Genomic DNA, 14571 nt, shown 5'->3' with positions numbered 1-14571 from the left:
ATAATTCTAAAAATAGTGTTGAATTTTTCGTCAAGTCTTTTTAAGATCGAATTTCTCACATTTTTTATTTAAACTTTTCCAAGTATTGAAATATGTCAAATTTTTAATTACTCTTTTTTTAATATATTGTTTTTAGGATTTTTTTTTATTATTTTCAATCGGTACGTTGGAAATATAACACGTCTATAATCCTATGTTATGCGTATATTAGACACAGACAGAAAATCCCACTTTCAATCTCCTTAAAGAAATAAACAATAAGCATACCATCGGTTTTATTATAAAACGCTGTGCAATTAATTTCGTCGGCACAGTCTCCATCGATACTTTGTAAGCAGTCGCATTGTCCATCACATACATTAGCATCGTTTATACATCTTCCATTTGGGCACTGAAACTTATTCTCCGAACACGTCATGTTACCTATTTAGACAGACCAATATATCAATAAGTCCAAGTATATATGTATCAGATAAATTTTAATAACTACATAATAATTCATCAGCATGATTATCAATACATTCTGGCCATCCATCACACCAAAACGTTGAGTGTACTGAATGACTCCCACCGCACTTAATAAAATCGCCTGAAATTCAAGAAAATACGTTAATGATATCCACGATCAATAACGATTTGTTTTAATAGGTATATAGGTACACAGTATTTGTCAAAATATAAAAGACTAAAATATCTTATAACAATATAATATTATTACCGTACGTCATGGGATATAAGACATTAAGTCGCAAAGTTACGTAAGTAAAATCTTGGAAAAATATATTTATATATTATGTATTTATACATCATATTTTATAGATATTTTCCCACATTATTATAGCTAAAGCATTAAATCAATAAAACAAGTTTTATATATACTAAATATTTTTTATTATATGATCTAATCACAAGAAACCATTATTTTCTATTATACACAATCAAAAATATAAATTTGCTAGCTTTCGATACAACCTTTAAACCACAAAATTAAAGAAAAACAATAAACAATCAAATTGATTTTATTATAAATTGTATTTATTATATGCTATGTTAAAATTACTAAGAATATAAAACTTAAAAAAAGTCGGCAAGTGGGTACCGCTCTGCTGTACATTAGGGGGTGGGGTTAGGTTAGGGTAGATTAAATTTGAATGCAATGATAAGTATCATTGTATACGAAAAACGATTCTGAACGGAGATGATTTGTCAATCTATAATATATTATAATTAAATATTGTCATATATTCTATTTTGAAACAAATATTCCGATTTCATAAAAATTTAAAACTCAAACGCTTAAAACATTTTTCCTATAATGACTCTTAAAATTTTCTCTATAGCTTTTTGGAGCAAAACTTATGGAAAACTTAGTGTTGAATTTTTTAACGTTAGATATAAATACAAACAATTTTATGAATTTTGAACTACAAAATAATTTGCAAATATTCATGATTTTGACGAATTTTTGTCAAAATTTGAACTTCAAATGCTAATAAAAAAAAAGTGGGCAAGTGAGTACCGCTCTGCTGTACATTAGGTGCCGTATGGATCATTATTATATATTATAGGAGTGTTAAATTTGAATCCAATGATAGTTATCATTGTATACGAAAAACGATTCTGAACGAAGATGATTTGTCAGCCTAGGATATAATTTCTAGTGGTTGGTAAAAAAGGTGGTTTAAAAAAACCAGCTTATATTAAAAAATATTTTGAAAATTAAATCACGTAAAGAAAACGCGAATCTTAATAACTGGTAAAATTTTCAAGTATCTACGACTTATACTTTTTGAATAATAACAAATATTTAAAATCGTTTGAGGATAAATCGTTATTGTTACGCTATTTCGTTAAAATTTAAAATTCAAACGCACTTAAAATTTTTCCTATAATGATGCTTCGAGTTTTCTCTATAGATACTTGAAGGTAAACTTATGGAAAACTTAGTGTTGTATTTTTAATCCTTAGTTATAAACACAAAAAATTTTATGATTTTTCAACTTCAAATATTTCGCAAATATTCATAATTTTGACGAATTTTTGTTAAAATTTGAACTTCAAATGCTAATAAAAAAAATTGTGCCTATGTATTCTTATAATTTTTTAATCACTATAAGAATAACATATGAGGAACTTTGTATTAAATTTTCAAGTATTTTGATAGGGCCAAAAAAATTTTTATCGACACTTCAAAAATATTTTTTCAGAAAAATTGAAAATTTCAGTTGTCTATAAATAGCTCAAAAAAAGTCAAAATATTTTGAAATTTAAATCACGTAAATAAAACGCGAATCTTAATAACTGGTAAAATTTTCAAGTATCTACGACTTATACTTTTTGAATAATAACAAATATCAAAAATCGTTTGAGGCTAAACCGTTATTTAACGCGGTTTTTGTAAAAATTTAAATTTCAAACACTCATAAAATTTTTTTGTCTGAATCCGGTAGAGTTTTTTTTACAGATATTTGAAGAAAAATGTATGGAAAACCTTGTACCAAATTTTCAAAACTTAGTTATAAAAGAAAAAAATTTTATGATTTTTCAACTTCAAAATTACTTGCAAATTTTCGCGTTTTCGACAGATTTCGTAAAAATTTGAACTAAAAACGCTTATAAAAAAAAATTGTGACTAACGATTTTTAATTTTTTTTAGCTACATTAAAAACAACTCATAAGGAACCTTGTATTAAATTTTCAAAACTTTTTGGTCATCCAAAAAATTTTTATCGACACTTTAAAAAAAATTTCTCAAAAAAATCGAAAATTTCAGTGGTCTATAAATAACTCAAAAAAAGTCAAAATTTTTTGAAAATTTAACTATATACGGATACTACTGACATTAACGTTTGGTGAAAATTTCAAGTATTTTCAGTGATTAGTTTTTGAATTACAACCATAAAAAAAATCGATTTGGTCGAAAACTGGTTTTGCGTAAAAATTTCCGTTTTTCCGTCATTTTTTTTTTGTTTTTCTCGATTTTTTTGAAAACTGTTGGAAAATGTTAACTTTTTACCTCTATAATGCACCAAGGATATTCACTTTTACATCGGAAACCACCCCCATTGTTTGAAATTGGGGCATTATTTCGACTAGTTATGCTGTACACAGACACAAAAAAAAAAAAAAAAAAAAAACACACACACACCATTGTAAAATCAATACATTCATCTCTTCGTTCAGAATCTAATAGTAAATTGTAAGAGTAATATTTTGAGAGTATTAATTTAATAGTATTAAATAATAAAAAATGAAAGGCTCAATTATAATATTCATATATAACAGTTATGATAAAAATTTACAAAACAATTCGTATATACATAATAATAACTGTTATAAAATTTTTTTATATAAATATTTTATATTATTATTCGGTTATTAAGTGACAAGTTAAATTAAAGAACAGTATGAATAGGTTCATAGACGCCAGGTTTTGTAAATTCCAATGGGGGCCGAATTTACTAATTATTATCCTTAACTTTTGCCCTTCAAAATAATTTAAATATATGTGGTTAAAGAGTAGATACGCAGGAAGTGGACTACTTATGTCTATACTTTTAACTGTCTCCTATTAAATTAAACTCAAATCTCAATCTTTTCAATAGGGGCTGAGGCCCCCGAGCCCCCATGCAGTCGGCGCCTATGAATAGGTTTATGGTATAAATAGATTACTATATAGACATATAGGATATATATTCTAGGGATGTATCTAGGGATCCTATATAGGATCTATATGGATTAAGTTTTTTTAAATAAAAAAAAAAATTATCATTATAAATCAAAAAGAAGTTTCGATATTTTCAAATGACTATAATAAAAAGCACAAAGAAACAAAATATTTTAAAAAATCAATAGGTAACATATGTTACCTAACTAATATAAATGTTTAATGGCACTGAAAAATAAAAATTATAACTTCTCAAAGTAAAAACTAAATCCGATTTTTTACCATAAACTACTGTCAATATTGAAAATGAAAGCACTTCAACTTAAAGACACAAAAAATATACATAATTGTAAAATTTTTACGTTCATTCCACAACTCAGAATTCAAAAAAAATATTGTTAATTGTTACTAGATAAAATAATATCATTAAATATATTAATAAACCCTACATTGCTTTTTTCGTAATGTTTAGTATGTCTAATTTGTCAAGATATTTATTTCTTGCTTCCAACAACGAGGTATATCCATAGTCGTATCCAGACTTCCTGAGTTGGATGGCAAGATTAATTGTCACACATCAAACCCACGCGTAGCTTCACCCATCACATACTCCGACCATTAACCAATTGCATTTGTAATACAAATTTTATAAAGAGAAAAAATCATTTCTTCTTTTGAGTATTTAAGTTTATGAAAAAGCTCGTGAAAATTGTTTCTACAGATAAATCGCATATACTACATTATTCACTCAAGGCTTCAAAAACATTGTAGGATAAATTATCCTATATAATTTTTTATTTATAATATATACACCAGAACAAGATAATAATGGTATAGGTATTATTATAAATTTAATTACAACTTTTAACACCTTTTAACTGGAAAAAACTACTAAAAGTTATTATAAACCAAGGATATGTTAGTAAAATCAATATAGATATTCTATGCTTGGTTCAGAATCTAAAATAATAATCATTAAATACTGTCTTTCAAAATGATTTAGAAAAAATTAATTTAATATTAAATTACATATCAATATTGACTTTAAAAACTTATATTACCTATTTGTAGTTTTATCGACATTTATTTTATCTATTAAAAGATTTTAAATTTATAAAAATATCAATGTAAAAAATGTAAATTGTTACTGTCAGGAGTATTTTAATGTTGTGTTATGTGACTCGTTAGTAAAAAGAAGTTTTAAAGAAACAAAAAACTATACAGAGATCGATATAAATAATTTTCTTGTGGAAATTATGATTCTATAGTACCACGACAAGATGAAATATGTAATAGGAACTAGTTCCTAAAAATAAAAATTCTGAAAATGAATGATATTAATTTAAGCAAAATTAATTTCCATGAAAAACTTGGAATTCCATATTTTATGTTTTATTGATTAATACCAAACTATTCATATTATAATCAACTGAATTATTAAACTCAGCGTGAGTAAAGGTGAGTTTACTTTCTCTCCGTTAGATCAACATTACTATTACTTATTAGTTATTATTTATTATTTATTTTATACTACAATTATATTATAATATACTACATTACTACTGTATGTTTGACTACGTAATATTAGATTCCATACTTTATTTAAAACGATGAGGAAAAAACAATTTAATTCAAATGTAATAGAAGCTAAAATCATTTCCAGTAGCACTAATGCCTAAAGGCTTTGGGTTAGGTTAGATTACCAAGGTCAGGTAAGGTAAGGTAAGGATACCAATATTTCACTGATAACATCTAATTATTTCACAGGGTTCAACCGTCATACATTTCCAGTTAAAATGTGTTACATTTAGTGAGATAATAAACAAAGCTCGGCCGAAACTATAAGTGGTAGAAGTTAGAGTATTGTTTTACTCTGTTCGAATTGTTAATTTTACGTGACTAGGTCTACATACGTAGTTTAAAAGTAAGTTCTAAGAAATACGTTTTTAAGGTTAGGTAAATTTAATATGTTTTATCCTAACACAGAAAGTGTAACGAATAATTTACAGTAATATATTAAGCTATTTACTTGTGAGCTGTGATTCGCCTTCCATCAAAAATCATATGACAGTAGACAAAAATTGGTGATAAAAAAAACCAACGAGGAATAGGAAGTTGAAGACATTTTTTTAAATAGTTTATTAGAAAACCAATTGACATAAAATAATTTTTTTGTAATATGATAAAGTAATACAAATTTATAGATATTTTTATCAAAAATAAGTAATACCAAAATTAATAACTATTATATCAATATAATACAATAGTTTGACAAAATTTAAAATAGAAGAAGTTAATTTATTTTTAAAGTACTAAAAGTGCTTTCCTGTTATAGCAACTACTAAACTACAAATTACTCTATACAATAATATAAAATATATTATTTGTAAAATAATTATAGTAAAATAAAATATTATAAGTTATACTACTACTTAATATATTGTTTTTAATTTTACTTAGGGATCCGGAAACTATTCTTACTATTCATTAGAGATATTATTTTATATTTTTATCAGAGGGAATACATTTTACTTAACTAGATAAAGCATCAAGACTCTCCCATTTTAATTATTTAAAAAGCAATTGGTTATGTTTTTTTGTTAAAAATTTTCAAATAAAACCACGGCTATTACACTTAAAATAGGTGCATATTAAAATAATAATAATAATTGTTAATAAAGTTTTAACTATATTGCAATATTATGATTATAATTAATAATATATCTTCCTTGATTATACATAATTTTTTTAATTAAAATCGTCAATTATTTATAAAATTTACTGAATGTACCAATCATTTTAAGAACACGCTAGTGTGATTCAACAAATGTATTTATTGACAGTTTTAGAAGTCTTTTAGTTTAAGTACCTTATAAATATTCATAAAAATGTTCATACAAATGTATAACTGAATGTCATAAAATTGTTTCACTTTCACAATTAATGTTAATATTAAATAAAAAGCGATCATTCTCGCTAAACTTCTGTTAATTTAAATAATTTTGTTATCAAAAACATACTTGTTATCAATAATTATTATTTATTATTTGTTTTATAAGAAAATCGTTATACTTTAATTTGCAACAAAAAATTCAAAAAATCGTATAAATGTCTTAAATTTATTGTACAATAAAAATAAATTTAACTGCTCATTGTTATTACTTATTATAGTTATTATAGTTAAATACACAATTATTTACATACCGATCAATACTTTATTTGAATACTTATAAAATCACTTAAATTAATAATTGAGTAGGTACTTCTTTATAATTGTATACAAATAAAAATAATAATCCTACCACATTTCATTTGTAATGATGACTTTGTACGAGGGACAAGGAGGTACTTCTGTTAACAATATGTAATGGACAAACTACTGGTACACTACCTATCTGACCACAAATAGATTTATTTTAACGTAGTTGTATAATAATTAAATTTATAATCGATGAAACAACAAACTTATAAATAACGAACCCAATTTTCGAGTACAGAGTATGAAAAATCGTAAAAATTACGATGAAACGTTTAGGTTTTAATTAATAATTTAAAAAAAAAACATTGTTGCTGATTTCACTCAAAACAAATAAATCAAAAAAATTAATGAAGTGTAGTGTGTATTGTATATTAGTAAACATTTTTTAAAAAAAAATCATTGAAAAGAATGAGTTGAAATATTGGATGTATTAAATTTGAATTCAATAATATAAAATTATATACAAAGAACAATTCTGAGCACCGGACGGATCCCGTAGTAAAATTGTTTAAAGATATTTCATGTTTCATATTTTTCTATTAGTAATATAGTAGGTATAAGTTATATAAGTATTCTTTAAATATTATTGTATACATAGGTTAGGTTAAAAAAAAAATGCCCCAAGGAATAATGTTTTTTAAATTAAAATAAAATACTTAAAATAATTATTTTTTTATTCATATATCAAATTATGTTAAAATTTAAAATTCAAATATCTATTAAAAAAATTATGCCTGTTTTATACTCAAAGCCTAGAGTGTAAGAATACAATTTACAGGAGTTTTGTACCTATATTACATTTTCAAGAGTTCTAACCAACCATAACTTACCTACATTAATATATTTTATAAAAACAAGTAAAAAATAAACTGTCTAATGTTTATAAATATTTGATAGATAAAATGAAAATTATAATTTCTAGAAGATACATGTATTAAAATTTAATTTTTTTTTAAATTTGAAGTAGGTAGGTATACTAGATCTAATTTGCTACCAATAACCATTTCTGAAGTTAAAAAAAATTATGATAATAAGCACAAAAATAAAAACAATTTGTTAGTTTAACAACGCATAATACTTTAAATTATATTACTAATAAGGATACACACGGTACTAGTTATGAATTACTGAATCTTTACAAACTCTTTCGTATTACCTGTTCATATTAATTAAAAACATGTACTTATAACTATTACTAAATAATTGGTTTCATATCTAATTTAAAATGATAAAATGACAAAAGATTTTAATCTAATACAATTATCTAGAGACCTACAGGCTACTAACATAACTTATTGTAAAAATTTGTTTTAAAAATGTCAATAATATTTTTAATTTGTATATTTCAACTTACTTATTTCACAGTTTTCTTCATCAGAACCATCTACACAATTAACTTCACCATCGCATAGATATCCAGGACGAATACATTCCGAATTTTTACACTTAAATTCCCCATGCCAGCATTCTCTGTGCTCTAAACAAAATATACATTTAGGTACTCGTTTATAAAAATTAAAAAGTTTTATTTAAAACCCACTGCATTGAAGTTCATCTGATCCATCACCACAATCATCTTTAAAATCACATGTTTTATCAGTAGGTATACAAAAATAATTCGCGCATTTAAAGTGTGTTGTTGGACAAACATGTGTTTCTATAAATAAATAAAAATAATATATATTTGAATTATACACGTTTTTGTAGTTTAATTTTTTATTATATTTTTCATTTTAACTAAAACCCAATTTGTTCAATTTAAAATATGTATAATGTGTAATTTTATAATTACGTTGTGTATTAGTTATATTTTGAATAAATTTTAATCATACATAAAATAAATTAAATAATTAATTTTTATATTTTATTGATATAAATTTATATTTGCATGTTATATTTGTATATTAATCATTGCTGATGCAACACCAATTTCGCTTACATAAACTCAAAGAAAGCTTTAATTTATAAACTTAATAAGTTTAATATAAGTAAGTTTGTTATTCAATATTTTTCTTAATTTTCCAAATTGTATACAAATCAATGGTTAAAAATCAAATGATTCAGTAGTTTTATTATTATTATCATTGATGTAAATAAAATCAACATCTAAAGCCATTAGAATAAAGTAGGTATACTTTTATTTAATTTACCTATACATATATACATTATACATAATATATATTAGATATATGTATACATATATATATATAGGTTTAACTTAATTTAAGCTTTATAATTTAGATTCCTTTAGTTAATATTAATTAATTTAATAATATTAATATTTGATGTGGGCCCAATTGTAATGTTTCCAGTGGCTGACTATGCCAGCAGGATACGTGACTTTTCCCGGTAGGACGCAGCAGGTAGTGAGCAGCGAGCTGTTCATACAAATAAGAGAAGGATTCGTGATTATGGCTGTAGAGAAAAATCTATTGAATAATATTGATGTTGAAGATATTATTTGCATTTTTAAAAATAATTTATTTATTTAATTAAAAAAAATATTAAAAAAACACTAAACATTTTTATTTTATTTTAATATTATATTCTATTTTTATCAAATTCCAAATATTGGTTATTTGATTAGTTATTTATATTATATAGTTATTTTATTTATAAATTAATAATTTAAGAGTAAAATGTTCCATAAAACTCCAAAGTAAACATGTATTTTACCGTAAAACAATCACTATGTATACATACAAGACGAAATAAATTTGAGGACCGGTCAAATATTTTTCTCAGGTCGAATTTTTGATGATTTGTCACCAAATATTTATCTTATCTGCCATGAATTTATGATTATTTATGGTGTTAATTTTCATGTTTTCATATTTCTAGAATTCTATTAAGATATGCTAAATATTATTGTCCACTTCCAATGAACCAAATGTTTTTATTGTTAGATTTAATCATATAACATCTAATGTAAAACCACTATTTTACTCTAATAACATAATATTAAAAAAAAAAATTCAGAATTCGGGAATAAATGTATATCATAAAACTAATTTAATCCATCAGTAATTTTCTATAATAACACAACTTAACTTAAGCTACCAATCAAAAAAACACGTAAATACATTATGTACATTATCATCAAAACTAAGCCCAATATACTGTGCAATTAAAAAGTTCGATTTTATATAAATTATAACTATAAACAATAATTAGATCAAACAAACTTTGAAGTTTCTATGGTTATTATAATAATTACAACTTTAAAATATTACGCAACATTATTTTTATAACTTCTTCTATTTACGTAGACTTCCAAACATTTTGTGACAAGTTTCTAAAAACTGTCATGAAAGTTTTGAAATGATTTTAGTTATAATAATAGTTAATACATCTAATAACTACCAAAGATCTATTATATCGTCTATATTTGTCTAAGTGTTAACAATAGTAACATTTTGTAAATTTCTACTTAGGTTAGGTTTTTATTTGCAATCATTTCACAAATTTATTCATATTAAAGTTCTAATGAGTTTCCATTATGATAGATGAAGCATAAAAAATGTATTTTATATTTTTATAAATTATGTACATTGTACATAAATACTTTGATAACTTGATCATAAATGATATTAGTATGCATAGCACTGTGTAAGTCACTGCCTTATAGATTAACAGGGTAATTCGGGAAATCAACTTTAATATTGTAGTCATAATATTTAAAATATGAATATATAGTAAGCATTTAGCATATAGATAAATAAGAGCCACATATTATACAAACATTACCCATGATTGATTTTTTAAACTTTTTGATCTAAAAACACAATTTTAGATTTATAGTGAATACTATAGGTTAGATTACCGAAATGCTTAATTAAATCATCTTACAAAATTAATTTACAGTTTTAAAATATCTATAAATATTTCGATTTATTGCTATAGCATATGAAAATTATAAATCATCTCAACAATAAAAATTCAGAAAGATAACACACCTTATTTTATATTCTAAGTCAGTAGTTCTTAAACTGTGATACGCGTACCCCTTCGGCGTACTCGAAAGTTTTTAAGGCGTACAATCTAGCCAACAAACCTTTAAATTCAACTGTGTTGACAGAAACAAGCTCACCGTTCTCATTAATTTTTTTGAAAGTAAGCGATTTTGTTTTTTAAATTTTTGGTATGTTAGTTTTTAGTAACCTTATGAAATACAAAAATTTACTCAAGTCTTTAAAATGTTTTATATATTTTTTAGTTTACTAACTAAAAAGGAATACCTAAAAACAGTTTATTGGTAAAAAGATGTACAGTGTTTATAAAAGTTTGAGAATCCTTATTCTAAGTAATACATTTTTTTACACACATTTTTTGAAGTAAAAAAATATATTTTTTTATAATTAAGTTAAACATTTATTTGAGTTGGTAAAAATTCTCCAAAAGTTACATACACAGCTTTAACGGTTCTTTATATATAGGCTATTTTTTTAATTCTCAATAATTTTATACAAAACTTACAAAGTTTTTGGAAAATTTGTCACAGCTTATTCTATGAATAAGTGTCAAATTTAAAAATACTTATAATTTATTTAAGGGAGATAAAAGTAGTACAAATTATTAATAAATTATATATTTAATAACATTGTAAAACTATATTAAAATGTACTTACTTCAATTTCAAAAATGCACTGTTGTTTTTATTATATCGAGTAATATTTACAAATAATATTCAAGAAGCTAAAATATATATGTATAATTTTTCAATCTTAATTTAACAATTTAGTATTGTATAATGTATGTATAAGATTTAAGATTATTACAAATATATAAAATGGTAAAATATGTATTAAAACTATAAACACGACTTCTGAAAGAATATTTTAAAATCTAAGAGCAACCAATTAACCCAATAAAATGATAACAATCAATTAAACCATAAATACCTTTAATCAAAAGAATCAAACACATCTTATAAATGATAATAACTTCCCTTTTTATCAATTATCAAATATATACATCAACTTGATATAATGAATAATCTAATAATTTTATTTTTAAAAACTTCATGAAATAAAAAAAAATGTAAAAAAAATATTTATTACAGATTATATGTTTATACTCTATAATTTGAAACGGGTATAAAATAGAGGCAACTGCGATCAATTTGATGGTGTCGTATTAATACTAAGTTAATACTACGTTGATAGTTATTTTTTTTTTTAAGTACAAAAATCCATGTAATTCTAATGTAACTTGTATGAAAACTGTTAAGACTTTCAAATTCATAAGAATACAAATAACTAAGGCGATGTACAAACACTTTTTCATGGATTGGCTACAGATTTTAATTTTTTTATACAAATTGAGTTTGATTCACTAAATCATTGTAAATTATTATATTTATATTAAATTTAATGTGGTTTAAAATACCATATAATTATGTAATTAAACTAGATTAAAATACATTTATGATATTTTAATAGGTATAATGGGCTTAATTTATTTTAAAAGAACTTTCTTTTTTTAAAAAAATAACATTTTGTTGTTATTTCGTTCAGTGAATTAATTAATTATTATAACACAATAATAACAATAATAATAGTTAATACAATAAATATTTAGAACTTTAAAAGTTACTATTAAAATATATATATATATATATGATTAACCAGATTTACTTAAAATAAATCTTGAAATATTTTTATTTTATTTTATTTTTTTCAAATGGAGATATTTGCACTTGGAATATAAGAAAATGCATGTACACATTTAATAAATATTAAATTAAAATTAAAATAAAATAAACTTACTACAATCGATTTCGTCTTCTCCCTCATCACAATCAGCAATTTTATCACATCTTTTAACCAATTCAATACATTTGTTCTTACATCGGTACTCGTTTTGTAAACATCCTGGAAATAATGAATTCACATAATCAATAATTTAAAAAAAAAACATATCAATATGAAAACGATCTTTTTTTTAATTTTGTCATACGATTTATAAGTAAGTATTATAGTAGGCATTAATATAGTAGGTATTATTTTATTAGGTATAATTTTTTTTGCACCGAAATCAAAATATATACTGAAATACATGATACATATTCGGAATAATAATATTGATTTTTTTTTTTTTTTTGTATACCTAGTCTATTATTTTCAATCATTAGCGTGAAGTTATTTTGATTTAAATTGTAAGTAATCTAATCTTTACAAAAGTTTTTAAAAAATATTACTTAATCACAATTTATTCTATAGTTAATATTACTCCTCCCATAATCCCACATCAATATTCAATTTAAAACTATACATTTTTAATAAAAATCATTCTTAGTAAACCTAGATTATATTATTTAATGTACTCTAAGTAAGTTTAGCGTAGTAGTATTGTAGTTTCTACTATTATTCAAACTTGTGAACAACTTATTTTTTTATATACTCGTATGTATGAAGTTAACAGGGCCCCCACATGGGGGGGGGGCTGATGGACCTTGAGTACAGGGGCCCGGCTATTTTAAGGGCCCGTGGTATAATAAAAAAATTAATATTTTTCCAAAAATTGTGATAGATGGTAAATTGTATTTTTGGAAGTCTTATAAAGGGCCCGGTCAAACATTTAGTACAGGGGCCCGAAATTGTATGTGGGGGCCCTGGAAGTTAATATTAATAAATATCAGCCTTTTTATTATTATAATACAAGAATTAAAAATAATTGTAATTAAATTTGTACCGTTATTTAATAAATGTTATTTCAAGATGCTTAGTCTATAATTAAAAAAAATTCTTTATATCTCAAATATAATATAAATTTAAATTATTTTTAACAAATATAAGTATTACATTAGCAATATTTTTACTTCTTTTATAATTAAGTCTTAAAATTGAAGTCTTATTATTTTGTCACTTTTTTTTTATAATCTCATTTTTAAGAGCTCAGCTTAACCGCCACAAACATTATTTGCTTATTGGTTAAGCTTGAAAGTTATCTATACTTATGATACTTTTTATATAGGTACATATATATTGTTGTTAATAAAAAAATATTATCATTTTTATTATTTATCATTATGTTTCAAGTTAAGTAAATAAAAAATAAAATAATTAATCAATTGTGTATTTAAGTAACTTTATAAAAAGTCGTTTTATATAAAAATCAACAGTCAGGAAGTTAATCTTGTACATTTCGTTAACGTTTGTGAAACTAAAAATGTCATCTAAAAATGGCACTTATATTGATTAACACCATATAATTAAAAAAAGTATGCCATTGCTATAAGCACGCGTACTAAGTGCCTTAACTTTTAAGACTTACTAAAATATTCTAACAGCCGAGTATTTTGAGAAAAAAACCATGAAATCATTAATAATTGATAAACTCTCTTTTTTTATAGACTAATAATTTAGTATTTTCTGTAAAGCATATCTTGCCTAGTTGCATTACATTTATTCAATAAAATACAATAGTATTGTAATCTATAACCATTATTTATTTATTTATTCAATTCCCTCATTATCAAAAAAAGATCTTTCAATAATTTCATAAAAAACACATCAAATGTATGGTTTACAACGATTGTATTTTAAGTTATTTTTTTCTTTAAATAAAAGCAAAAAAAAAATCATTAAGATTTAAAATATACATTGAATTTTCTTTTTGAAAAATAAATATAACAAAGAAAACG

General features: G+C 23.4%; 1 protein-coding gene across 2 annotated transcripts in view; it reads right to left on the bottom strand.

Annotated features, from left to right (window-relative positions):
* Window positions 1–14571, bottom strand: part of LOC114132595 (G-protein coupled receptor GRL101-like) — a 65143-nt gene that overhangs the window by 23087 nt on the left and 27485 nt on the right. For both annotated transcript variants that reach the window (XM_050197616.1, XM_027998101.2), the window contains 5 exons: window positions 12695–12799; window positions 8467–8583; window positions 8281–8403; window positions 491–589; window positions 268–423 (listed from right to left, as the gene is read on the bottom strand). In XM_050197616.1, coding sequence (XP_050053573.1) covers window positions 268–423; window positions 491–589; window positions 8281–8403; window positions 8467–8583; window positions 12695–12799 — 600 coding nt within the window. The remainder of the gene's footprint in view (window positions 1–267; window positions 424–490; window positions 590–8280; window positions 8404–8466; window positions 8584–12694; window positions 12800–14571) is intronic.

This window comes from Aphis gossypii, chromosome 1, assembly GCF_020184175.1.
Source record: "Aphis gossypii isolate Hap1 chromosome 1, ASM2018417v2, whole genome shotgun sequence".
In the NCBI taxonomy this organism is placed as follows: Eukaryota; Metazoa; Arthropoda; class Insecta; order Hemiptera; family Aphididae; genus Aphis; species Aphis gossypii.
The sequence above is the reverse complement of the archived record's forward strand: the minus strand, read 5'-3'. Positions and strand labels throughout refer to the sequence as shown.